This window comes from Apus apus, chromosome 3 (genome assembly GCF_020740795.1).
Source record: "Apus apus isolate bApuApu2 chromosome 3, bApuApu2.pri.cur, whole genome shotgun sequence".
NCBI lineage: Eukaryota > Metazoa > Chordata > Aves > Apodiformes > Apodidae > Apus > Apus apus.
The window spans coordinates 50,425,777-50,453,442 of NC_067284.1; the positions used below are offsets into that span (position 1 = coordinate 50,425,777).

Genomic DNA, 27,666 nt, shown 5'->3' on the forward strand with positions numbered 1-27,666 from the left:
ACTGACAGTTTTGTAACTCTCCCACAGCATCCTCATACATAAGCTAAGGAAGTGTGGTCTTGATGATCAGGTAGTCAGATGGATTATGAACGGGTTGAAAGGAAGAAGTCAGAGAGTTGTAGTCAATGGGACAGAATCTAGTTGGAGGTCTGTGACTAGTGGGGTCCCTCAGGGGTCGGTACTGGGACCAGTTCTATTCAACGACCTGGATGAGAGAACAGAGTGTGCCCTCAGCAAGTTTGCTGATGACACTAAACTGGGAGGAGTGGCTGACACACCAGAGGGCTGTGCTGCTATTCAGCGAGACCTGGACAGGCTGGAGAGTTGGGAGGGGAGAAACTTGATGAAATTCAACAAGGGCAAGTGTAGAGTCTTGCATCTGGGGAAGAACAACCCCATGTACCAGTACAGGCTGGGGGCTGACCTGCTGGAGAGCAGTGTAGGAGAAAGGAACCTGGGGGTCCTGGTGGACAGGAGGATGACCATGAGCCAGCAATGTGCCCTTGTAGCCAAGAAGGCCAATGGCATTCTGAGGTGTATTAGAAAGGATGTGGCTAGGAGGTCAAGAGAGGTTCTCCTCCCCCTCTATTCTGCCTTGGTGAGGCCGCATCTGGAATATTGTGTCCAGTTCTGGGCCCCTCAGTTCAAGAAGGACAGGGAACTGCTTGAAAGAGTCCAGTGCAGAGCCACAAAGATGATGAAGGGAGTGGAACATCTCCCTTATGAGGAAAGGCTGAGGGAGCTGGGTCTCTTTAGCTTGGGGAAGAGGAGACTGAGGGGAGACCTCATCAGTGTTTACAGATATGTAAAGGGCGAGTGTCAGGAGGATGGAGCCAGGCTTTTTTCAGTGATGTCCAGTGACAGGACAAGGGGCAATGGATGCAAACTGGAGCATACTAGGTTCCATGTGAACATCAGGAAGAACTTCTTTACTGTGAGAGTGACAGAGCACTGGAACAGGCTGCCCAGAGAGGCTGTGGAGTCTCCTTCACTGGAGACATTCAAAACCTGCCTGGATGTGTTCCTGTGTGATGTGCTCTAGGTGACCCTGCTCTGGCAGGGGAGTTGGACTAGATGATCTTTTGAGGTCCCTTCCAACACCTAGGATTCTGTGATTCTGTAACTGGTTTAAGTCCTAGGCTTTTTTTCACCACCCAGTGTAACTACTCCTAATTGGGAAATTAATATTCTGTGGTTCCTAACTATTCAAACTCCTGCTCCCAAGAGAGGTACTTGACACAAAATTTCGAAAAGAGAAAGTGTCAGCATTACCCTTCTGCTATCACCTTTCTGCAGACACTGCTCATTTGTGAACTGAAGCACAACTTAAGATCAGACAAAGATATTTCCACTAAGGAAAGAACAAATATCAGATTCCAACTATGTAGTTCAGCTCATTATTTTCTAATACTTTATAAGAAACTTTAAAGTACAATTCGTAACACTGCCATTGTTAAAAGCGCAGATTTCCTGCCAGTGAGATGACACAAACATTTACTCTAAGTCTACATTCCACAAACTTGGCCACATTTGAAAGGAATGATGAGTAACAAAATCCTCTGTTCTTCTGTTTGGAAGGTATTTGTGTTTACAGAACACCACTCTTTGACCACATACCAAGCCTGCAGAGCTCTTCAACTAAAGATATCAAGTCCATTCGATTTACAAAAAAAAAATATTTTAAAATCTACATTTAATTTCTCTCGCCTCCAATTCAACCACAATTGTGCATTAGCCATCGTAAGCCGGCTCTGATAAAGGATGAGAGAAGCACATCTGCCATTAGTTTGCTCATCACCTGCTGTTTAAACAGCACTCAACTGTTTAAGCCAAGCATTCCCTAGCTGGAAGGATTCCCAGGGCTCTGCGGAGACTCGGAGAGTTCTGTAAACAGGAAGCACCAATTTGATGGCAACTGCCAAAATCAGCTGTTCATTCCTCCAACACAAGTAACGCACATTTTGACTTCTGACAAAACATTATAGCTCTTTTTAAAAAAACCTTTTCTTTTCTCTTTTTTTTTTTTTTTTGGCCTTGGTCCATTGTGATTCTGGCAAGTTTGACATGACCACAAAACAGGGCTTTTAGAAAGAGGAGCAAGGAAATAATCCGTGCCAACAGCAAGTAGGCTATGAGCTTGTTTTATCCTATTGTTTCACAATGGTAAGAAATCCAGCATCACACCATACATCCTGAAATAAAAACTAGCACAGCATCATCCATGATAATACAGATGAAAAAGAATTATTTACTATAAGCCTAATGTTTTAAGTGTAACACATTTTGTCAACTGTTGTACTACATTGGCAGGACATAACTTTGCATTCCAGCTTCAGAATTGCCAAGATCCCCCACAATTACGCTACTGGCTAGAAACTTAGTACTATATCACGTGTAAAAAGTAAGATGTATCTGGATTTAGAGGTTTTCCTCAATCAGTCTTCATTCCTAGAACAGCTGAGGGCAAACTTGATTTTATGCTTTCTAAACAAAACAGAATCCAAGCACTTCATCTATACACATCTTGTCAGCACTACCTCAATGTACAACTGAGGAAGTAATACAGGTACCTGCTGTCAGGCAACAAAAACTTCAAGTGTTAAGTTTCTGAAATTACAAGACAGACCTATCCCTAACTAAAGCATGGAATTTGAAAAAGCCACTTTTTCTTTTCCTATAATGAAAATCATTAATTTCATACTGTCATTCTTTCTGCTTTCCCTTGGTTTTAGTCTGTTTTCCCCAAAGCAATACATTGCCTCACTGTTAGCCTAGTACCTCTGTCTGTGCAGCTCCTCCTTCCCTGCAATCAATAGTTTCAGGTATAACAATACTTTAGCAACATTCATCTTGTTCTTAAGCCCAATACAAACATTTTCACTTAAGTATACGGTGCATATGCCACATGCTTGCCAGTTAACAAAATAAAAACATCTGCTATGCAAACTGGTGGTAAAATACATTTAGATCAATATATTTAGAGCAAGTATTGCATTTTTGCTATCAATTACCAAAAAGAAAAACGAAAACCCAGAAAACTCAAATCAATTTTAAGGAGGTAACTCAATTAAAGAGTTTCTGAATTCTTCTGGCTTTATCAGCCAGTTACTATGACTTACTTTGGCAGTAGCTTTCTATTTTGTGTTTGTGCATGCACTAACATGCAATTGCATATGGATATGTACAATTTTTACTTGGTTTCAGTACTCCAACTACAAAATGCCTACAGGAAAGCTAGGGAGGGACTTTTTACAAGGGCTTGTAGTGAGAGGACAGGGGGTAATGAATCCAAACTGGAAATGGGGAGTTTTAGGGTAGACATGAGAAAGAAATTCTTCGCTATGAGGGTGGTGAGACACTGAAACAGGTTTGCCCAGGAAGTTGTGGAAGCCTCATCCCTGGAAGTGTTCAAGGCCAGGTTAGATGGGGTTCTGAGCAACCTCATCTAGTGGGAGGTGTCCTGGTTGGATCTAGATGATCTTTGAAGTCCCTTCCAACCCAAACCATTGAATGATTCTATGAGAATGCATGGTAAACCTTGAGAGTATGAATTAAAGATGTGACTTTTCTGAAGTTAGGCCACTTCCAGGTAACTCCTTCAGAGTACTGTTAAAAATTAGTGAAGCTATCACAAGCATCCTTCCCAAAAGCCTTGTCTAATATAAATAAATCTTTGATTTTGTGCCACTATACGCTGGAATAAGTGATTAAATACAAAAAGTTACATTTGTGCTGCTTGTATTATAATCTCTTTGGGGAACATACTGGGATTACTTTGTTCCTCATTCTTCCAGCATCTAGAAATGACTGCAACACAGTAGTAGATTATCAAATGCAGCCTTCCAGAGCAAAGGTGACTTCCCCTTAAATCAGTCAAATGTGATGTTGTAGGAAGCAGAATTTAATATGGATTAAACATTATAAACAGAAATAAAGAAATTGCAACACATTGCTCGCCGAGACCAAAGGCAAAGATTCCTGGGTCCCAAAATGATATATATATGTCCCACTTTCAGTTCTAATTAAAATAGCATTAAAATGAACTATGGCAACAGAGTTCTGTTGTCCACAAGAAATTTTTAAGGTCACAGTTGTCTATGGATCCTGAAGCTTCAAAAATTTGAAGGGCTATAAAGACAGTGCAAGTAACCATTTATGCCAGAAGCCTCACTGGAATCTATGCTACCTTCAAAAGTTCAAGCTTACATAAATATTTTAAAATACCACATTTGTATTTTGATTATAACTTGAAGAAAGAAAAGATGTATATTCACAAGAAATTAAACATGTATAAGCAGTCATGTGTAATCCTCTGAAATAAAGGAAAAAATGTTTTTACTTTATAATAGCCTTGAACAAAGTCTGCCTCACTTTTTCAAGAAACTAATTTCATCTCATAAATAGCAAACCAGAATCTGTCTGTCCAAAGAATTTAATTAGAACATGCAGTGGTTCTGAGGTTTATTATATTTAAAAGAGTTAACATGATTAATAGTTTTTATTAATGCCCCTAAACCACCAATTCTAAAATATGCAATTGTACACCACAGCCAGTGATTCAGGCAGGAAATTCTTTCTTCAAACCACTCCGGGTATTCTATGACTCACATAACAATTGAGATACTTCCAAGAGTTTTCCTTTAGATTTCCTAAAATATTCTTCTTTCATTTGATTTAACATTTTTTAAATGTAACGCAACACTAAATTTCAAGCCAACTGCAACATAACGCTTCAACAGGAAATCACAAAAATAAGTTTCTTAATTTTATTTAATAGGGTTAATTGCATTTTAAACAATACTATGCAATGTTTAGGTAATTAGCACCACATACTTACCAATAAACTTGTTTTGCATAGTCTCTAGGAGAGCTTGGTGGGCATCTTCCATTTGTAAAGCACATGAACATTCTCTGGCCAGTATGGTTCGGACAAGGTGCTCTCCACAACCTAAAGAAATGTTAAGATTTGGATTAGTCAAAATATAGACATCACTTAGAAGAAACTCTTATTATTTTACATCATCAGAGCCAAATAATTTTTTTTAAATTTTATTTTCTAAACAGTGACAAAGTCACACAAAAATTCAACTATGTCAGCAGTTTTTCTCAAAACTCTCCTGAAATTTCTTCTGCACAAAGTCATAAACCAAAAAAGGCTAAGTACAGAAAGAAGAAAGAGAAATATTGAGAAGAAACAGTGCAACTGCCTCTGACTTGTCATCTTTATCCAGATTCTGCAATTCTCTCTCAAAGAATCCACTGACAAATCATTCTCACAGGAATAATCCTTGGATGCAATTCTCTTCAAACCAAGAAAATCTTTAGTGAATGCCACAGTAACTTCTTCGCAAGATGCAATCTTCTATTTCGACCATCCAATTTATCCTTTTGTCAACAAAGGAATATGTGAATTCACCTAACCCTTTTTAACAAGGTGGCTGCTCACTGGACTCCAAATAAAAATTCCTGCAATTTTTAAAGCTTTATCTTTAAGAAACAAAAATGCTCCAGCAAAACAACCCCTTACTACCTCAGTGCTTTCTGTAACCCCTTGAAACCTGTTGATGATGAAAACAAGTATGTCATTAGTGCTACTTTTACACTGCAGGAATGCTTTCACACCTGCTGGCTTTCTCCCACATTCTTTTCATTTCTGTAATGTGCTTCAGGGCATACAGTTGTGGCCAAATGGCACAGTGCATGTTTATTGGATCAAAGTATTTTTGGCCAGGAAAACACACTGGTGATACCTTCTGCACATAAACAACAGTTGTTCTACTACCATGCTTCACATTTGTTGACAATTTTCCTCAATGGCAAGGAAGAGGATGAACCAGCTAGAACATGTCTAACAAAGCACCAGTTAAACTGAAATGTCTTATATCCAGTTAGAAAAAAGGGAAAGCCATAACTAATTTAACAGCTGTGACACAACAATTATTTTTAATGATCTAAATGCAGCTGATTACAGTGAAATTTCAGAGTGTATCAGGGGCTAAAACTGCATTAGACACCAGAACATACGGAGATAACTCAAATACATTCGTTTCCCAATTATCTACATGTATTTCTAGCAAACTTCTCATTGACCACAATGAGACGCAAGCACTGTGCAAGCTCCATACAAAAATCAGCTATAAAACAGTTGAACTTACTAGCTTAAGGTGCAAAACTACATAAAGGCACCTATGCAGGTGCCAGAAGCAATTTATAGCTGGAATCAATCTAGCTGCTTTCACATGGCAGAGAGCCAGGGCTGGTAAGACATTGGACCTGAGCTGGCTTCAGAGAAAGGCAGCTCAGTATCCACAGATCACATTCACTTTACTGGAAGCACTAACAGGCCAAGCCCATAACAGAGAAAACTGAGTGACTCTGGTTGAAGCCAGCCTAGATCTGGCACAAAGAAAAAACTAACAAATAAACCCAACCCAAACTGGCTCAAGTGCAGCCTGCTGAGTCTCATCACTGAGTTTCCAATATGCCAAGTTTAGAGCACTGACTGGTTTGGGCACAAAACTGCATAAACTCCTGTCAGCAGGTCTAGCACTGTGTCTTGGAGCTACTCACAGACTGGACTGACTTCTTGTCCTTGCCACCACTTTTAAGCTCTAATAAACATGGCAACCTACTCTAAGAATTTCTCTTTCTGGTTCCTTGTCACACAATTATAGCCTTCCCCTTAAAGAAAAAGTGAGTTTACATTGGTCTTCAAAGACTGCTAACACAGAAGGTTTTTTGTTTGTTTGTTTGTTTTAAAAAAAGACCCCTCACCTCTCATTTCCAAGATTAAAAACAAATTAAAAAAAATTATATATACATAGATGTCAGAGAATAAGCCCAAGGAGCAGACTGTAAAAAAACTGTGTACACATCTTAAAATCTTGGTATCAATCATCAAAACTACATCTAAGTCTTTAGTTATGTATTCCTAATGGCTAGAGTCTCCTGATTAATATAATTCAGTTAAACAGAATTGTCCGAAGTGGGGTACTTTGGCATTCAATCTACATATAATTGCCACTAAAGACAGAATTTCTTTCTATAGCAAACAGATTGAGTAAAAAACAAGTTACGTATTTACAGGAAAATGAAGAGCTGAAATACTAGAACAATTACACAGCAAAAAGAAGCAGTTTCTGAGAACACAAGTGTTAAGACTGTCAAGATCCCAAGTTACTGAGGAAAGTGTCCTGGTTAGAATATTATCTTCAAGAGGCTCACACAATACAGTGTCCTCAACACCTGCTTACAGGAGAGTGTCTCTTCTTGTTGCATCACTACTTCTATGCTCAAAAACTTTTGTCCACTACAGAATTGACTTAGCTAACATTTCTATTCAAGACAAAATAATATAGGAAGAACATGCAAAAGCTGCAAGATGCATTTTACCCATAGATCACAACACGGCTACTTTTTAAATGAAATTTTCCTGTAAAGAATACAACAAAACAACCGTAAAGGAGCATAAGCCCCTTTAAAAACATAGCAAGATTACCTTTTCTTGAAAAGAACCTGTTAACACCTTTAAATATAACATTTATACCCTCTGAGGTAAGCAGCATGGGGCTCAGAATGTGAATCAAGCAAATGAGACACAAAATTCAGAGTGAGCTTATGCATTTCCTATGCATCTAGTAATAAAACCAGATGTTACTACTTCACAATTTTTAAGTAATTCCTAAATTGGCATCAAAATGACAATAGCCATTTTTTAGCATGATGTATAAAGTTGTTTTGCCCCAAGAGAATTACTTTATTGAAGAGTTCCCATAACATCAAGTCTGCTACAAAAAAAAAAAAAATCAAGAGAAAACTTAATATGGGTGAAGAACAGCTGCAGCCCACTGATGTGATACAGGATCAACCACAAGGAAAAGAGCCTTGCAGTTCTACTAACACATCACACATCTCTACATCCCCACAGACAAAGTAATTTCTTTTTGTCATATTTATGTCAACCTTTAAGGCAGCAAACTTACAGACCACTGCTGGCAATGTACGTAAAAATCTTTCAACACATCACGTGCCAGCAATCTGCAGGGACAGATAACTAATGAAAATAATCCACCCATTTCGAAAAGAAAAAATGTTACTGCAGTTTTTGATGTAGGAACATCTATTTTTGAACAAGAAAAACAACTAAGCAGTGTTTCACATCTTTTGACCAGAAAAAGGCTGGGAAAAAGAACTACCCTAATTATTCCAATAGAATAGCCCTTCCTTCCTATTATCTTAAGTTAGAACCAAATACCAGAGTATGAACTATCTTGCAAATTTAGCAGACCTATATGTCTCTATAGCGTCAAACTGAGAAACCACTGCAGATTATACTAGAGCTAGACACAAAATAAATGGATATGGAATTACACTAATTGGAACCTGATTTATCACTTACAATATAAAATTGTGGGATCAAATTTATAGTTCCATTCACTTGTAATCTAACCATTAGCTAACTTCTGACTCAAGCCAACATGACTCAAGACAGCAACTACAATCAAAGCTACTTTAAAACATTTCCAAATCTTGCACATAAGCTGATGAAAATGTAAATCTGGGGCATTTTCTTAACTATCTCACATTGTACTATGTTTAACTGTGTGTGTTGCTATACTTTGTGGTTTTTCACTGAATAATACCGAAACCAAACCAACAACCCTCGGTGAGAATTTTTGATTTCTACATTCAGGTCTCAAATGCACTCATTTTAGTAACTTTCCTGTAAACAGTTTAAATAATTTTGTTATTCTTTCCCAGTTAAGATTATGACTTCTTTGGTAACCCAAAGCTCATTATACCTCAGAGACAAACACTTTGCAGTGACAGACCAAAGCATCCATATGCCTTCACATGAGAGTGACTCAAATGGAGATGACTTATCTGGAAAAATTTACTGGGTTGAATTAGTGCTTCTCACTGACATAGCTGTTCCATGTAGTAAGCAAATTATTTTCCTAGCAGTAATATTGTGCAAACACCATGTTGCTTACTCATAACCCTTCTGCTGACAAAGATACTATCGCATGAACTACTGTGCTGTTCATGTTTGCAGAGGTAAGTACAATTGGTTGCCTTCCCCTAGGATCACTGCTTCCAAAGTGACCCATGTTTCTAATGGAAACGTACAGCGTATTTTGATAAATAAATAAATACATACACACATGCAAAGTCAGATATTTTGATGTAAGTTTCTAGCCTCCTAGGTTAAGGAGCAAAAAGTCAAAAAAACCCAACAAGATTCCCAAAGTCGCCCGTGGCACACAGCAGGAACAGGCTCCTATGAAAAGTTAAGTAAAGAAGGATAAGGCTTGACAGTTGTAACATGTTTATTTTGCACTCAAATTAAAACACTTGCCTAGAAACAGACTCTAAAAAACAAAAAAAACCCAACCAAATTTAAAAACAAACAAGCCCCACAACATAACAAAAACCCCAAGCAAAACTCACAAAAAAACCCCAAAACCACAACGCAGAAAAACTACTTTCAACCAGCAGGTCCTAACTCTGCTTGAAAACCACTTGGAGACCATACAGAAAACTGATGATCATAAAAAAACCATCAAAACTGATTCTGAGAGACACACATCCTCTTGGCTTGAGCCACAGTACAGCTTCTAATGCAGTGCTTCTTTCAAAGTCCAAAGCTGACCAACAGTGAAATAAGACTTCCATGTGTAATTCCTGAGAATACCACCAGACACTCCTCATTGATTCATAAACAATCCCCACAAGAACAATCTTTTTTTTTTTTCCTAATCTCTTTTTCTTCTGTTACCCTGTTACAACTTAAGAGTTATATATGTTATCATAGTCTTCTCAAGTTACTATTTCAGCCAAAAATAGCACTGAGAAGTACAAAGCTTCCAACAGATATTTTTTCCAGCTTCAGGCATAGGAAGATGGTCATTTCTCCACTGCACACCAGATGTTGCTGATTAGTAAATCAGATCAGGCAAACCAGAAGTACCTCCTATGTTGTACAGTGCTGTACAACAAGTGACTACATGCCTTTTTGCAGAGGAATGAGAGACAGGAACCAGTCACAGAAATCTGTTACTATGCTGACAAATGACAATTTTTCCACTGTCATTCATCATTCCAGCAGTGGGCAGATACTCCAGAAAGCAATTCTTTGGTACCTAAATGTCACTATATGCACAAGACAAGAAATGTATCAGGGTTGCATACCTCAGCAAGCATGTGAACTCTATGCCTTAATGACCCATTTACAGATTTAAGATTTTTTTTTTTAATATAGTTCAAAGTTACATAGAACTACATACCCCAATTCACATTTTTAGTGTTTCCTGCATATACCTGATCATACTAGTAAGGAACAAAGCTTAGTAAAGGCAAGTTTTATGAGCATATGAACCACTAGGCATCATGCAGTAGAGCCAGGCCCAGTCTTTCCATTTTGAGTACTGTTTAGCTTTATGCATGTAATGGTTTTTAAGCTCTAAGTCTTTTTGAATGTTGTGTTCTGTTTAGCTTGTCAATAAATGAAACCCATGTAATTTAATGGCATTCCACCAGACAGGTACATACGGCAGCACAGTAGCTACAAAGACAATCCAGATGCTGTTTGAGACAACAAATAAGTAACATTTAAATTAGAGCTTAAAATTTTGTATTTTTCCTTCCAAAGTAACCTTTAATAGTTAATAGCTCTATTTGGTAGTAATTGGTTAGTTAGCCTATGCACAACTTTCATAACTAACAAGTTACTAGGGTCTTTTTGTCGGTTTGTTGTTTTTTTTAGTATTGTTAACATCTTTGATTATCAGATACTATACTTGATACTATTTTACACTGCATACAGTTTTGAAGAAAAGGTAAGAAATCTAAGCTATAATATTTCAATTTTAATCTAACTTTCCATACTAAACAGTAATTAAAACTCAATTCATAGGTTATACAAACCTTAACTTGCTATAGCCTTTGCTCCTTCATTTGAGCTTCATGCAAGAAACTCAGGATTAAACTACAGTTTTTTTCCTCAGCATAGGGACTTCTCAAGTAGATTTCTAATGCTTGAAATAACCACAACAAGAGGGGAAAGAACCCAGCACAATATAAGCTGAACATCCCATACAATGCGTGCTCTGCATCTTATAATGTTCTACCAATGGAACCAAGATGGCAAACGAAAGGAAGGCCTTCTGCAAAGCAAGGGCCTCTGAGCAGCGTGTCAGAAAGAAATTGTTTTTCTGCTTCTTTTGATGGGAGATGCTTTCAAGTCAGGAAATTAGAAACAGGTGTGCCAGAGGGCACACACACATCAGTGCACCACACTGAAAAACACGCGTTTTCAATTTTCAGACATGAAAGAGACTCCTGTTGAATGGAAGGAGAAATGAAAATCTAGCTTTCTTTCTGCAAGCCATAAGCAGAGAGAGCTTATTGAGCTCTGACAAGCTGCCGGAGCCTGTCTAGCTATTGAAATGTACAGTACCTCAACACAAAGTGTTGGAACTTGTTTTAAGGGAGTACAAAATGGAAACTTGCATTACATACAGTCATTCAAGAATGGAAAAATTAATCCGGTTTACTCCACTGCCAAAATGTGACTCTTCCCTTTTCAGAAGCTAAAGACAGAAGTTACAGGTTATTTGTATTTTATTATCTACTCCGTACAGCTGAGCCTGAACCTGGCCCTAAGTTGTTTCAACTCTTTTTTTCAATTAAATAGTGCCTAGAAGAGAAGTGTCAGTTAACAGGTTTAAAACCTATTATTTCTGCTTTATTTCCTGAAAAAATTATAGTTCTGCCTAACGGAAACACAGTGAAACCTGTGTTTTCGTAGGCTCTGGTTGTCACTACCAGCACCTCTAGAAAGAGCTGACAAAAGGTTTGCAAGCCAATGATTAAAAAAAAATTAAAACACAGGACAATATTTTGCTGGTAAGATACTGATACAGTTAGTTATATATTAAAATAAAAATGTAAAGTCTAATTCTGAAAAGACATGAAATACTACAGTCTAGCATAATGCACTGCTTTACTAAATTCAAGTTGCATAATTTCAGTCCTTTGTACTCCTATCAGTTGCTGCATCTTGCCTTCATACTAGCAGGGAAGATGTTTAACTTGCTGACCTGCTGCCAGGAAGAACACCTGCAAACAAAGTCCTGCCCAATTCCTAAAGCACTGATGCTAGAAGGATCAATGGAGTACATTTTTGTTGCAGACAGAAAATTCTTAGATGATTTAACTTCCAAACTAAGAAACACCTACTAAAAATATGCAAATGGAAACCTGCCAAAAGGTTGTAATTTCAGTAAATTTGGGTAGGTTTCAAAAATAACAAAAGACAAACTCAACATCCAGATAAACTACGTCTAAGGTATCTTCTCAAAGGAAATGTGGAAAAACACTTTCTGTATCTTTAAGTTTTAATATGGACAAAATTAACTAAAATAATTGAAGAACAACTCATCCAGCTTTTCTACAATTTTACAGATGGGGGAAAAAAAGACTAAATAGTTAAAATATGACAAATGTATTAATCTTTCACTTACAAATAGTGGAAAATGCCAGATAACTGTAACAATTTACAAAAGCTTTTTTTTTTTTTTAATTATCATGAAGAATAAGAATTTCAGGTGTACCATCAAAAGAGGTTACATTAAAGTGGATGTGCATTTTACATTATTTTTTACTTTTAATATATTTGTAAAGGTTAATTTCCAGTAAACTGAAAAGGGAAAAGGAAAAAGCAAACTACTTTTGCCTAGGCCTTCATTGGAAGCTTTGTTGCTATTGATCTCTTTGTACAAATACTACACCTTTCCAAACTACATCACTTTCGTAATATAAAATTTACAGGAAAGGAAGTAACAGAGTAGCTAAATAAATGTATATAATTACTTTCTGCCTAACGCAGGAAAAAAAAAGAAGTTTAAGACCTAACTACAGAGTTCAATTTTCAGCAGTCTCCATTTTACTTTATATCCCTGTTGTTTGGACAAGGTATGGCCAAAAGGAACGGGACTAACAGTGTTCAGAGAAGGAGATGGTGCTGCCCCAGGTGATGAACACGGCACTCTGTGAACTGTGGGCCTTCTGCAGGAGACAACTGCTTCCAAAAAGTTCATGCAACTTCATGCTTACCGTATATGATTACATTAAGCCCAATTAAAATCTCCAGAAGCAATAAGCACTCTTTGACTGCTGCATCCATTCAGTTCTGCCTCAAAACAACCCTTGCAAAGGCAATTCAAACAACCACTCTGATTATTTTGTGGACAAAGCCCTCAGCTTTGAACACTGCAGCACTGTGTTTAATTGACTGCTTCTTAATGCTACCATTCCCGCAAATCATCTCTGCCTGTTGCTTCCTCGCTCTTCACACAGCCTTGTGATGGTAATAGGTTGGTTCAGACACCACATGCTATAGCACTGAAGACTCCAAACAGCATCTGGACACAAATCCTGAACCCTTGACAGAAGCATTCACTTCAGAGGTAAATACTGATCTGTCTGGAGATAGACCTCTTTCTTCCTCTACCCTCTGGTTCACTCTAACAATGACATAACTCTTCTCCTTACACAGCTGCTTCATCTGTGATGCATTAAATTACCTTTTATTCCCCAAATCTCACAGAACCAGACTGATTTTGAGAGATAATACATACTTCTACAAATAGATTAATTGTATCATAATATCTGTGTCACATAGTGTAGCTCAAACAAGCTGTACAGGATACAAGATTCGCACATGAAATTCCTCTGGACATTCGGAGCATGGACACAGAAGGAGACAGGCCAGACAGATGAGTGGCTCCAGCCCAGGTATCAGCAGCTACTGGATTCCAGCTCAGCAACTACTGCCTTCAACACACAGGGATCACAAAACCAAAATTCTACATCACGATTAAATTTATTTGCATTAAACCTTCCTTGAATATCATATACTCCACAGATTTACACATCACTGTAGTTCCTGTCAAAAATGAGCTTTCAAGCAAGAATCTACAGTTTGGCAGCTTCCATCATGAAAGATGGAAACACTGGCTCAGGGCACAGCTCAACAACCAATTTAACAAGCACAAGCCACCTCTCCATAGGTGTGATTTCCTATTCCACACTACCTGCTCCATTTTGCCAGCAAGAGGCACTCAACAGACTAGAAAGAAGAACAGGTATGAGCAAAAAGTACAAGTTTGAGCAGGAAAAGGCAGGGGGAGGAAGAGTGAGCACACTTATTTCCTTAATTATAAGGATTTCAAAACCAAAATAACTGTTTTCGTGCAGGGGCAGGGGGCTGGACTAGATGACCTTCAGTGGTTCCTTCCAAGCTAAACAATTCTGTGATTCTTCACAACACAATAGGTGCTATTTTTCATTTTGTGGAATCGTATGTATACGCAACACAGCTTTTGAAGTATTTTGATGTAATCCCTAAAATGCCTGTATGAGAAGAGGCCACTGCTTGTGACCAGAGACCCTAACAGTCAGTCCTTTAGGATCCTGGAGAATTCACCCACGTGAGAAATTGGTAAGAAACATTTTGCTTAATTACACAGAACACAGAGTGTCTCTGTGCACACCTAAAACCTTGCTGTTATCTGTATCAGATTTTCATTCAGCCAGGAATAGACTCTGGGCAGAGGAGAAGAGCAAGACATCACTGAAAGATTTCTCCCAGACTGAATCCTCAACTACACCTCAATTTAGGTCCATAAATCTGATACCTCTGCTACTTTCTCAACAAAATGCAACTTTGGGTTCAGTCCTCAAGCCTAATTATATTTGTTAAGATGCTTTATTTTTCTGATAGAGGTCAATATACTTAAAGACTCTACTGCTTCTTCTTTAAGGTTATAAACCGCTAAAATTCTACTTGGGACATACATCACTGTAGCTTTCTTGTATCAAATATTCTCCTCAGATGGATTCTAGTAAAAGCTGGAGACTTTACAGCTTTGTGGTACAGAATTTCTGCATTCTGTAAAAAGCACAAGATTTTTGACTTCACGAACGCAGTATTAAAAGGTTTTATGGTTTCAAAGGCTGACACACATATACAAAGCACACTACCCACGCGTGAAGAATGGGCAAGTATGCTTTCTACTACCTACTATTGTAAAGATGTAAAAGGAATGCAACACATTATTCTCAGTCTCCACACTTCTACTCAAAACTTCCACTTAGAGTTGGATTTTCAAAGCCTGCTGCATTAGCTATTACTGTAAATTGTTTATTTATCTCAATATTTTAAAATTAAGGTTCTGTATATCCAAAGAGAATTACTACTTTTCAACTTCTCTCGCAGAAAAAACACAGCCTGCCTCTTAGCTACAGTACCCCTCTTACTCCATTATTATTATTTTTGGCACAGTTAGTAGAGGAATATTCACAATCATCATGGATATTCCAATTGGGAAGGAGATTCAATGTCACACTTGATATTCTCTAGAATGAAGAGAATATACAAAAAGTCTTTGATTCCTATTATGTTTAGGAAAAAATAGGAAATGTTTTCTTAAAGCATAGCCAAAAAATGGTCTATTGTTTCTTCTGTGGTTGCGTTTTGTTCACTAATGCTTTCCCTCCAAATAATACCCATCTTCCTGTGTTTACATTCATATACCAACAAAAAGCATTCACTGAAGAGTTCCAAGTGGTCTTAAAAGTGCAGTTTGGGCCTCTTTTTTTGGGAGGGGGAGGACTGGTGGGGGTGCGCAGAGGGGAGGCTGTTGAGTTTGTGTCTGTATGCATGTTCAAATTGTGTGCAAACGTGCATGCACGAGCTTTTAAAGACCAAAGATTTGGCTTCTGCTATGTCGATCCAAAAACCAGTTCAGCTGTTACTTACATTTATGCTACATAAAGGCCACTGGTAATGCTCATCTCATTTAACAAGCTTTCACTCCATCTCTATCATCCTTCTTACATGGCACTTGCATTATATTCTTAGATGTCACAGTTAAGTTTGCCCAGGTATCTTAGCTATGCCTGTGAAATTATCTGAATTTCTTGAATTTTAATACTGGTTTTGAGATACTTCCAGAATTCCGGTAACATTAATCCTTCAGTTGCCAATTAAGTCCCACCACCGTACTTGTATTTAAAATAAATTAAATTAATTTGGAGTAAATACGTTGAAATGTCTCCAAAAATTGATAGTGAAAAAAACCCCAGATTTTACTTGTTTACACAGAAACTGAAACTTCGAATGAGGGTTACAGAATAAAACCTGAATTTAAGGCCCTTTATATTCAGCCATTCCTAAATTCCACCATTCTCCCCCATGCTACCTGTAGAAAGTCTTTTTCTTCTTATTTCAGTTGTCCCACCCCCATTAAACTATATCCATAAAATGTGAGTTTTACAATATCCTGTATTTTATAAATCATGAGGTAATTTTTGAAATGCCAAAAAAAAATAAAAACAAAGAGAGGGTGTGGCTGAACAACAAGGCCAAGACAGTGTCAGAGGTAAGAAAATACCACTCAAAAACTCGAAGTCATGCCCAAACAAGTTCAGAACCACCACCTTTGGTACATTCAATATAAAATCACAATAAAAATGGCCAAAAATATTTGAGAAACAACTTGCTAAAGGCTTAAGAACTAATATCAAATCCTCCTTGAACACACAAAAGCAGGCAGCCTACCAGCATCTACAGGGCCAACAGATGCTTAAGAAGCAAAAGCATGTCTTCAAATAATACATGATCATTGAAAGAAAAATACATTAATTTGGAAATACTTTTAATGAAGTACTTCTGTAGTGACACCTTTTTAAATGGTTTTTTTATGAGGAAGGTATCAAAGGGTATGTCTGAAATTGAAGCATCAACAGAAGAATTTTAGAACAAAACTAAAAAAAATAAGTATAACACATATTGGGTTATTAACTGTGGCATTTACACTAACAATTTTTTTTTTCCAAGAAAGCATCTACAAAGGGGTAAACCGCCACAGAATAAACAAACATTCCCGGTAAAATTGAAATAACTGACCTTCTAAGTACAAAAAGCAGTGAGAAATCTTGAGAAAGCCCTCCTGACCCATCAAAAACAAAGGTATCTCCAGCTTACAAAGTCTCAACATCACAAATGGCTAGAAGCTTGGATAATACAGTGGAGGTGCTCTTCCCAGTCTTGTACTTTTCCATGGAGACCTGCAAACACCCTCTGTCTGAAAAAGGACACCAAACTATGTGAAGTTCCAGTTTGACTTAATCTGTCAATTCTTATGTTCCTGCCAATTCCACAAGGACTTCGATGTGCAAGAGTTTGTATTCTATATACTCTGAATTCCTATTCCAGGCTCTTCTATCCCCAAACCAGAGGTTTCTCCCAACCTGTTCCATCTCTTGCTTATCACAGCCTCCCAAACCCAAAGACATGAACAATTTCTTAAGTATGGAATTAAAATAGTTTACAAAACCTGGCTGTTAAAAATTGCTAGAAGGAAACTGATGCCAATGAACACCCTTTTTGAAGACTGAATACAGAGCCTAATTTAACAAACTCTCAAGGCTTGAATTTCTATCCCCAGCCATCACCAAAAAAGCTAAACCAGCCCAAATATAAAGTATTCCATTTCTAAAATAATCCTTAAGTTTAAATCATTCACATTAACATATATTAATACTTAATAATTTAGAGCATACATTCTATGAAGCTTTAAGAGAATCATAGTTAAACTCTTCTCTGCAATCAAGATATTTTTCTTAAACTCCAAATGCAATTTGATGAATTGGCTATTTTGTGAGTCCTTTAGCAGTAAATATTAAAAGTCTACACATAGAGTACTCAACACACACAAAAACCAAGCCGTGCATAAAGCTTAATTTTCTTTTTTTTTTTTTCCCCCATATAAGAGAAAATAAATTTCCTGTAGAAAATGTTAGGGTAAATTTGGCACAAATTTACCAGTTAAAGACAAATAAAAAGACATATGAAATCACAACAAAATGTTGTATTTAGAACACTGCAGAAATCTAAACTGATTGCAAATTTCAGTTATTTTATGTACATATTTTAAATGCTTTTACATCCAAGTGCATGTCTGTATGGAAAATGAAACATGAAATGAACGTGCGTGCACACAATTTTTGTTTATACATCACATGCAAGTTTCTTTTGGTGCTGTTGTTTGTTTTTTAAATATATGTCCACACAAAACCACCTTAGAAACCTGCAAGATGGGGGTATAATCAGCACTACAAATAGAGTCTTGTCTGATTTTAGGTACATCAAGTGATAACATTCTGTAGGAAGCACTGTTGATCTTAAAGAGTTTTCCAAATCAAGGCATCTTCTAGAGTTTAGACAGTACCTTTATTTTCTAAAAATGTCATCCAAGAATGATGTATGTTAATATATTATTTTCTTGCTTATTAGCCTTAGCACTTTCACCTTTTTAATATTTGCAGATGTTTATGACCTCATTCCCACCTACTGTTGTGATCCAGCCACGTTTTAAGTTTCATTCTTTCAACTTTTCCTTCAATTTTTCCATCCCTCTGTCCCTTAATGAACTTCATGGTTCACACTGTTGGATCTTTGTATTTTAAGCAAGAGTCAGGCATCAATGTATTTTAAAACTGCACTAACCATAAATTACATTATCAAATACAACTTTATGAGCTTCTGAAAATGGAAAAAAAGAGTTCTCATTTCCAGGAAATATTTCTATCTCCCTGTCTCTTACACACCAATACACACACACACACATTTTAAAGGAAAATCAGAAAGAAGAGTTTAATTAAACACCAATAGGCTGAATTTCCAATCACTGAATAAACAGATGGCCATGCTTCATAGACCACCAGCAGTCTATTTCAATTAACTGGGATTGTTATTCAAGTAACATCCTGGAAGACAGAAGATCTGAACCAAAGTAACATATATATGTATATATATATGTGTGTGTGTGTGTGTGTGTGTGTGTGTGATAAGTTATAGTGTAATATTAAAGTATTTGCCACTACACAAAATTGGTACCAGCAAAAAGAAAGGAGGCTTCTATTTTAGGTCATCATTAAACCCAGACACCTCCTTTAAGCACATCAGGATGCTTGCACAGACTTCAAACCCAGCTGACTTGGTAAAGAACAGTTTTAAAAATAAATTAAGGCATCCTCTCAGATTTTCCACAAACAATCTCTAATATTTATACGGATTAACTATTATGGTCCTCAATACTGCAATATTTAAATATATTGGCTTATACAGATAAGCATTTATTAAACTGAAATGAATACAGGGTTCATTGAGTAGAAAGATCTGACACTTCTGCATTCAGTAGAATTCTCCTTTGCATAAGTACTAAAGAGGACACTTGCTGTTATTAACATTCAACTTGAGGGTGAACATCTACATAATTTTTCAACACTGCAAGACAAACTTAAATATAGGGGAAATTAGAAAGGTATATGACTTGAAAAGCAACGCAGGGTATTTCTGATGCTATTCAGCCTCTGTCAAATTTTAGTTCCACACCCTGTTACCTTGCTCACCCCGCTACTTCTGTAACAGGTCTCTAACTCTTAAGTACTCTTGGGATACAGTTTACATTATTTAATTCTGAACTCTGCAGATTATTTTTTTTCATCTCTCTTTATACGAAACACTGGTAACTCTGACCATTAAGCAGTGGTCCAAACCATAGACTTTGCATTCTGACAGAAGCATTTACAAAACAGTGTTACAAGTAGTTTTTTTCCTGTGTGAGGCTGTGCACAAAACTAGAGGGGTGAGAGGGGCAGGCTGGAAAGAGAGAGGAAATGTAGTCCTTTCAACTGCTTTTATGAGGGAGTTGCAAAGTGAAAGCACTTCCCACGTAACTTCACCTTAAGGCTTGTGTTCTACAAATTTTCACTGGATATTGTATAACAATACAGTTACCTTTTCAATGCCTGTTCCAGACAAGCTAAAAACATCCTGGCTTACATTCTTAAATATAATGCAGTGTGAGCTGTCTTCCCAGTTATCTTTTGGTTGGTTTTTTTTGTGTTTTGTTGGGGTTTTTTTATTTCTACTTCTTACTATTTCTTTAGTCCTGTTACATTTAGTAGATCTGTTGACAAACCTGGTATCTCCAGAGCATGCTAACTGACAGAACAACTCTGTGACGGCTGGCTGATAGGCATCAAATGTAGAAAATGCTTCTGTGTTTCCAGGATCTCAAGACTTTCAAAGAAGAGAAGAGAAGCTACCCTACTTCTTGCATTACTTCCACAATTTCAGAATAAATATTTTTCAAGACACTTATTCCAGTAATCTGGTTTTGCCTTTTCCCCTTCCTCTTGAGAGGACAAGATAGATGAAGAACAAATTAAATTAAATATTCAATTAAAATAGTGATTAAATATTTTGGAGGAAAAAATGCTGTTATTTTTATACCCAAAGGACCCTCTTATTTTAAAGGACCCTCCAAATATTTTAGTCCTTTAAGAAGGCTTCCAATCTCAGAAGCATTATGTGTCTAACATAGGCTTAACATTAAAGAAGTTTTTGTAAGCCTAAAGGAGGACAGATCCCTTAAGACACAGAATACGTTCTTTCAGTGCAATACAAAATTTTCTGAACAGGATAAAATTCCACGTGGTTGTGTATTTGGTTTTTTTAAGTAAAATGATCAATTTAAGCAACCAATGGAGATTAATTAACCGATTTCAAAACAATACTGACATACCAAGATAACTATATGTGTATATTTATTTATATGTCAATAAGTCACCATTAATAGAAATACTTTGTTCTGAATTTTTAAACAAATCACAGAGAACAGCTTTTTAAAATATTTATAAAAGTAGCAAATACCTGAAGTACTCACAGCAGTGGAGTAAGGCGTATGAGCTCCTGTATTTTCAGCCCAGCAGCCACAACCATAAAGAGCTGCCTAAGGAAAGAAGTGTATCTTTCATAAATTCAACTATATAAGGTTTTTGGTTTGTTCCCTTCCCTTAAAAAAAAACAACACTACCACAGCACCAAAAAACTGCAAACCACCATCACCAACAACAAAATAAAAAAAAGAAAGAAAAATCCAAGGATTGATAGAAAAGATAATAAGAAAATCGTAACGGTCAAAAGTGCAATTCCAATCCATTTTGCTACACCTTCTTTTACTGTTCTTCAGAACTGATTATCACAGATGTATGGTATTCCACCCTAACCTTACAGAAAATGAGGGTACAGATATCAAAAGACAAAATAATTCCAGCTGTTCCCTATTTATATAAAATCCTTTTCACTCTGCTATTCCAAAATAAAATCTTAAATACATTTCAAAAGAGAACTGCTTTCAGGACAATGGCAAAAGTCAACCAAAATACAGCTGTTCAGCAATGGACATTTCTGACACACCTCAAAATTCCCTCACCTAATAAGAATAAGGAATGACTATACTGGATGTGTATCTTTGATACCTTTGTCACTTCTATCTGTTCACAGGATCATTAAAAATTTAATTATTTGGACAATTTCCTTGAATATTGATGAAAACACTCAAAAACACTTAGAGCATTTAAGAGACTATTTGTGGTATTAAGAAGGTAGTTAAGTCAAATAAATTAAATTAATAGCTCTGGGAAAAGGTAACTAACTACAGAACAACTTCTTACCTACCCATGTTTTGTAACACTGATGGAGGGCACTAAAAACAAAACTTGCATTCCAATGCAGTGCTAATGCCTTCAGGGTTTAATAGGAAAGCAGGGAAAACATCAGTTGGCTATCACAGCTCTCCTTCACTGTCACCACTGCTGAACAGTCATTCCCAAAGGAAAACGTATAATTACCTGACCAACTCTTCCAGGATGCTTTAGTGCTAAACCTCCACTGGAGACAGCAGCAGCAACATTTCCTTCTTGGTCAACAACAACTGCACCAACTGTATCCAGTGTTCCTGAGTCATTCTCCTGCAGGACACACAAACAGAAACAACTACTAAAATAGAATATTAGAAGTCAGGTCATACTTCTTAGCAATGTGCCAAATAATGTGCACAAAAACAAGTTACAGGCTGATTGATAAAATTTATTTTATATTCATGCATGTTGTACCAATTGTGCTGCCATAAATCTTCCCAAAATGCTCTCTTGCCTCAGAAAGGACCTGAAGAAAACTTCTGGAAACAAGACAGTAAGAAACATCTCTGAGCTCATCCAATGCATAGATTACCTGCGTTTACTCACAAAAGTGCCAAATACGCTGTTTTCTCAGTGGTATACACCTTGTACACTAAGAAGTTATGCAGCAACTCTTTCCAAGATGCCATATGAAAAGGCCTTTCCCAAAAGCTTTGAGATGGCATTTTCAGAGACTCTGATCTTTAAAACTACATATGTTTAAAAAAAAAAAAAAAAATCAACCACAAGAAGCAGATTAACATGTAAAGAGAAAATTTTGATATTTTCACAGAGTCACAGAATGTTGGATACAACAACAAATAGAAGTCTTGAAAAGAAATCTCCCCCAGGACAGATTCTCTCCCAGACTTATTCTCAGTTCAGCAATCTTACGGGCCTCCTGGTTGAAACAAATCACCCTTTGCTCCCTCTGGGTCACTAGAGAAGTGTCCTTACTCCCACCTCTTCTGAGGCAGATTTGCTGCCCTAAGAGGAGGGGTCTTTCTGCCTTTATTCCTGATGCAAGCTCTCTGGCTTCTGTTTCACAAACACTGTAGCTGTCTCACCTTGGATCTTTCCATCCCTCCCCCTTTCCTTAATACACCACGTTCAGTCACTCCAAGAAAAAGAACAGCTTTCCCATCTCTGCCTGGGTTCCCTGGAGTGTGTGATCATCCATCACACACTCCAAAAATGAATGCTGAAGTAGCACAACCCCTCAAGCATCTAGCTGGTCAATCTCTCCTGTATAAAAACTTAGCTGCATTAAAAATATCCTATATACACGTACCCAAGAAAATAAACCCAAAGAATATTAAGCTATTATATAAATGCGTACTTTCTGGACCAGGACCCAGAGGGAGGATAAAATTAATCTACATCCAACTAGTCAACTTCAAATTATCAAGTAGCCATCATCAATTAAAGTTTCCTGGGGCGTACAACATCACTTGTCAAGCAGAATTGTTAGGAGACTCATGCTGATAATGCTCTGGCCACACGTGAGTTAATACTGTGCCAGTCTTGAAAGGAAAAACATGCAATGCAGCACTACAGTGTTCTACAGGGTTTATCAAGCAACTGGAACTCCTAAGCAGGAGTGTCATTCTTGGCTTTTACTCAGAGTAACAGGAAGTTTCTTCTCTTAACCTACACCGAGATCTTCTTGAACAAGCTCTACACTCAGAAGCTGGCACTAACCAGCTTTCCACATTCAGTGGATTGAAAAGATCTTAAGAAGCAGAGCAGGCTGCCCATGAGAGATGCAGACTCCCACCCTAGGAGGTTTTCAAGATCAGAATGAATAACGCTCTTCTCAACATGAATTTTCCTATCATTTCTCTACAAAGAAATATTAATATGATGCAAGATTTTATGTCCATCCCCTGTGCCCTTTTATCAAAGGGAATTATACCCACATCAAAAAAACATGATTAACAGAAAACTACAGATACGAAAATCAACTCTGTTAAGTTAGGAAATGACAGAATTAAGGCCACCTACGTAATCTTAAATCATATTAAATCAAACATTTGGGGATCCCATAATTTTAGAAGGATGAGGCTCAGAATCGATCAATATCTTTTCTGTATCATCTAACAGCAAAGAAAAAATGTTTGCAGCCTTCTTTGCAGCATCTGTAAAACCCTCTGCTCACTCTGCCATCCATCTTCTCCTTTAGTTCTCGTGCATTAAACATCTCCCCTCAGTAGCTATATCACATATTTCTTTATTTAAAATATATTTTAATCAAAAACCCACAAGCATTTACAAGTGTATGTTGCAAGGAAACTTTCTGCACCATTATTTCCTTTGAAAGATCTGTTTCCTAACAGCATTTGCTGTCAATTCAGTGGTATAGTTTGCTGACTTTGTCTTATTTTATTTTTTAGATGGGGCAACTTAGGAGGCTGGAACCTGTTTTTCAGGGAAGCATTTTTTTTTTAGCCAGAGGCACAAACAACATAGTCATAATAAACTTTATTTGAGGAAGAAGTTATTAAAATTCATCACATGTAATGGGAACGATGCATATTTCTATGCATTGACTGATTGTCACCCAAAGAGTTCAAGCTGGAACTAGCTTTAAAAGTTCACGTGGTACGTTCAAGATGATCAATAACAAAAATTATAATGCGAAAAATACTTCAAAGGAAAGAATGTTCTGTTGAACAAAGACAAATTTTTCTTTTCTAAATATGTTCATTGTGTCACCATTTGACTTCGGTCTGACAACAATGCTCTCAATCCCCTCCCCCTCCCACTCAGGTAGGGAAGGAGAGAGAGAAGAGAGAGACTTGGCTGGATTGAAAACTAAACTACACAGCTTTAATTAAACACTAATGATGTAAGAAAATATATACACTTATATACAGATATGTTCAGGTATGTGCAAGAGCCTCTCGCCTCCCCCCACCCCCAGCAACTCCCACCACGCTCCCCTGAGCTGGAACAGTTCCGAGAAATCCCGGAGCTGCTGCTGGAGGACGCGGAGAGTGATGAGGGTCAGGAGAGCTCGAGCCTGGGGGTCAGTGGTGCTGGATGGATGGATGGAGTCCTCCCAGGACGCCAGCCATGGACGGAAGAAAAGGGAAGAAGAAGAAGGAAGGAAGTTGTCTTCTGTGATCTCTGACCTTCCTCTGAGCTTACGTATATGTATGGAATGGAATATCTCTGGCCAATTTTGCTGTCTGTCTAACTCAGCCTCCTACGGGGGGGGTCACAGATCTCCCCGTAGTGTCTGAGCCGGCAGAGTGAAGGTGCGACCTTGAAGACCCAGCAGCTACAAAAACATTCCTCTGTCTTATCAGTTCTTAGCTACAACACACTGTTGCTAGTTAAAATAAAGCTTACTGAAGGAAAAAAATCAGTAAAAGGAAAATTGGCTTCATCCTGGCTCAAACCAGGACACATTGTCTCAATACAGTAGCTGAAGATTATGAGGCTGCTGATTCCATACACATAATTCAAACTGTTGTACACATACGTGAGTACATGTGTTAAACTAGATAGAAACCAAATCGGATTTAATAAACCTTGAATTAAATCATGTTATTTATGGAGTTAAATAACTAGGCTATAAAAAACTAACTTACAAATCTATTAAAAAAAAAAAGTATGTGCACTGGTAATTCTTAGTGCCCCTTATTCACATCAAGGAGAGGACAACTCCTCTTCAAAGAAATTCAGCAAAGTTGCAAAAAAAGTTGCAATAGCAGAAGACAAATTAAAAATCAGGCTTTCAGCCAAACTCTTTAAGAGTTCTTAAGAATGTTTTCAATGGTAATTTCCTCTGGTAAAAGGCAAGTTAACAGTAAGAAGAAAAACATCTACTTCTGATATTTACTGGTGCTTAAGGTGAGAACTTCAGAATGGCATCTAGCTGAATTATAACATTACAGCCAGTTCCCCTACTTCTTAACTATGTAAACACACACAAAAGTCACTACAACTTAAAAAAAAAAAGCCTCTATTCTCACACCTTCAAAATTCAGTGAAGTTATTAATGAATCTTCCTGTGTGCAATCACATAACCCTCTAGAAATCCTGAATTGGGTAAACACTGAACGATACAGCAAAGAGAAAATTCCACTTTCTCAAGAAATAAAAGTCCTTTAATAAGTTACACTACCTAGTTTTTCCATGCAATCTTTATTTAATTTAAACAGCCTCCCATTCTTTTTGAGCTTGGTATAATTTAACTTCTATTGGAAAGTAATTTTTAAAACTATATCTTGATTTTCAGCTGATGGAATTCATTAGCAGCTAAAAATTCCAAGTAATTTCGGCCTTTTTTGGTCTGTAATACTATCCCTTCACACAGAACTTTTATTTATGATTTCCACTCAGCTTCAACATTGTTAATATCCTTTTTATGCTGCTCTTCTCTCAATTTCTAAAATTCCATAGACAAAAAGAAAAGAGACCAGCATGTATAAGACCAGTGCAGTACTGGCAACAAAGGTGCATAAACTAAGCTGGAGCACAGGGTTGAAGCAGGCGAGGCAAACTAGACATGAAACAGTCATAAAATTCTGCTGAAAGGGATAGGTCTGTAGCTCCAAAGAAGCCAAATAAAACAAAAAAATATTAAGTTAGTATTTATCAATTAAAGCTTAACTTTGACAGGAAGATGAACTTTTATTCAAGTACTTAAATGATTTTTAAACAAAGGTATTTAAAACCTCTGTAAGAGCTCAGCTTTGACAGCCTAAGTTTTGGAATGACAGATCATGTGCCTCATCCTTGCTAAATGACCATTTTCTAATAGCTTAGAGAGAATTATTCTACTTTTTGGTTTTTACAATATGGTTTTGTAGAACTTGATGTTTTGTTTCTATTTCATTTTGAAAACTAAACTTCCTGCAAGCCTGCAATTATCTTACACCCTGTGGATAACACAAGCAGTCCACACTGCTGGCATGGGTTGGTTTTCATCCCCCCTCCATGGACAGGATGAGCCCAGAAATTTGACAAGACCGGTGTGTTATGTTACTGGATTACTTACCAGTAAGTAGAGCTCTATTTGATCACCTCCTTTACCTACAATCATTGGCCTTTGGGGGTCTCCCACAAGCGCTGCACATGACTCTGGAGCCCTTGAAATTTCAAATTGCAGGTGGGTAAGCTCATGCATTGGCATATGTGTCAAGCATTGACTTGCCCCTTATTACACGAACATCAATATTGTACAGAGACCCCTTCCTCCCTTAGTTACATTTTAACACCGTTAGTTTCGCAAGGAGTGAAGTCCTCTAAACAGGGAAAGTTCCAGAATGAGTAACTAACTTTCCTCCCCCCAATCCTTACTTTCTTTATAAGTCTTAACTCTTAAAAAATAGAAAAATTAGCACCCTGATAGGGAAAATTTCTTATCTAAGAACACAGAAGAAAAATGTCTAATTTATCACTGGTTTGCATTTGCACAGGCTACAGAGCATCAACTTCTTTGCCAGTTCCCTAGGATTTATAAGTTACTTACATCAACATATGCAACTACATAAGGCAGTGGTCGGTCAGCCTACCAAAGCAAAGAGAAACAGCCAAAAGTCCACAGGCCACAAATAATGCAAGGGCATTTATTTTACTTTAACAAGCTATCCTTGGATATTCAACAGTAAACACAAATAATGTGATTGACATTATCAAATTGTAACAAGGGTTCTAAATTCAAACTACGAGGGAGGGGAGCAAGAGGAATCCTAATAGTTTTGTAGTCCAGGTAATATGGGCCAGGTCAATGCTAGATGCATGCACAGATGCACATGTTTACCTACCTGATATTTCAAATTTCACCAATTCCAGCTCCATAATGCAGTGCGCTCAGGAAACATTAAAAAGTGGGAAACAGTGACAGAGATCCCAAGCTGAAGAAAATGTTTCAGTAAATAATTATCTGTGTTTACATTTGGCATATTTCCAGTTCAAAATGAGCAAAATATTTTTCACAGCACAAATGAGAAACAAAGTGACAATTTTGTTTCCAAATAGCAAGGCAGAAAGTTTTAATTGCATTAAGTTATCATTCTGTCATCTAAACGTTAGGATGCTCAAGGATAAGTGGCTTCTGAT

General features: G+C 37.2%; 1 protein-coding gene across 4 annotated transcripts in view; it reads right to left on the reverse strand.

Moving 5' to 3' along the window:
• Positions 1-27,666, reverse strand: part of TASP1 (taspase 1) — a 91,021-nt gene that overhangs the window by 22,940 nt on the left and 40,415 nt on the right. For all 4 annotated transcript variants that reach the window (XM_051613554.1, XM_051613555.1, XM_051613552.1 and 1 more), the window contains 3 exons: positions 21,766-21,885; positions 20,786-20,864; positions 4,838-4,948 (listed from right to left, as the gene is read on the reverse strand). In XM_051613554.1, the coding sequence (XP_051469514.1) occupies positions 4,838-4,948; positions 20,786-20,864; positions 21,766-21,885 (310 nt within the window). The remainder of the gene's footprint in view (positions 1-4,837; positions 4,949-20,785; positions 20,865-21,765; positions 21,886-27,666) is intronic.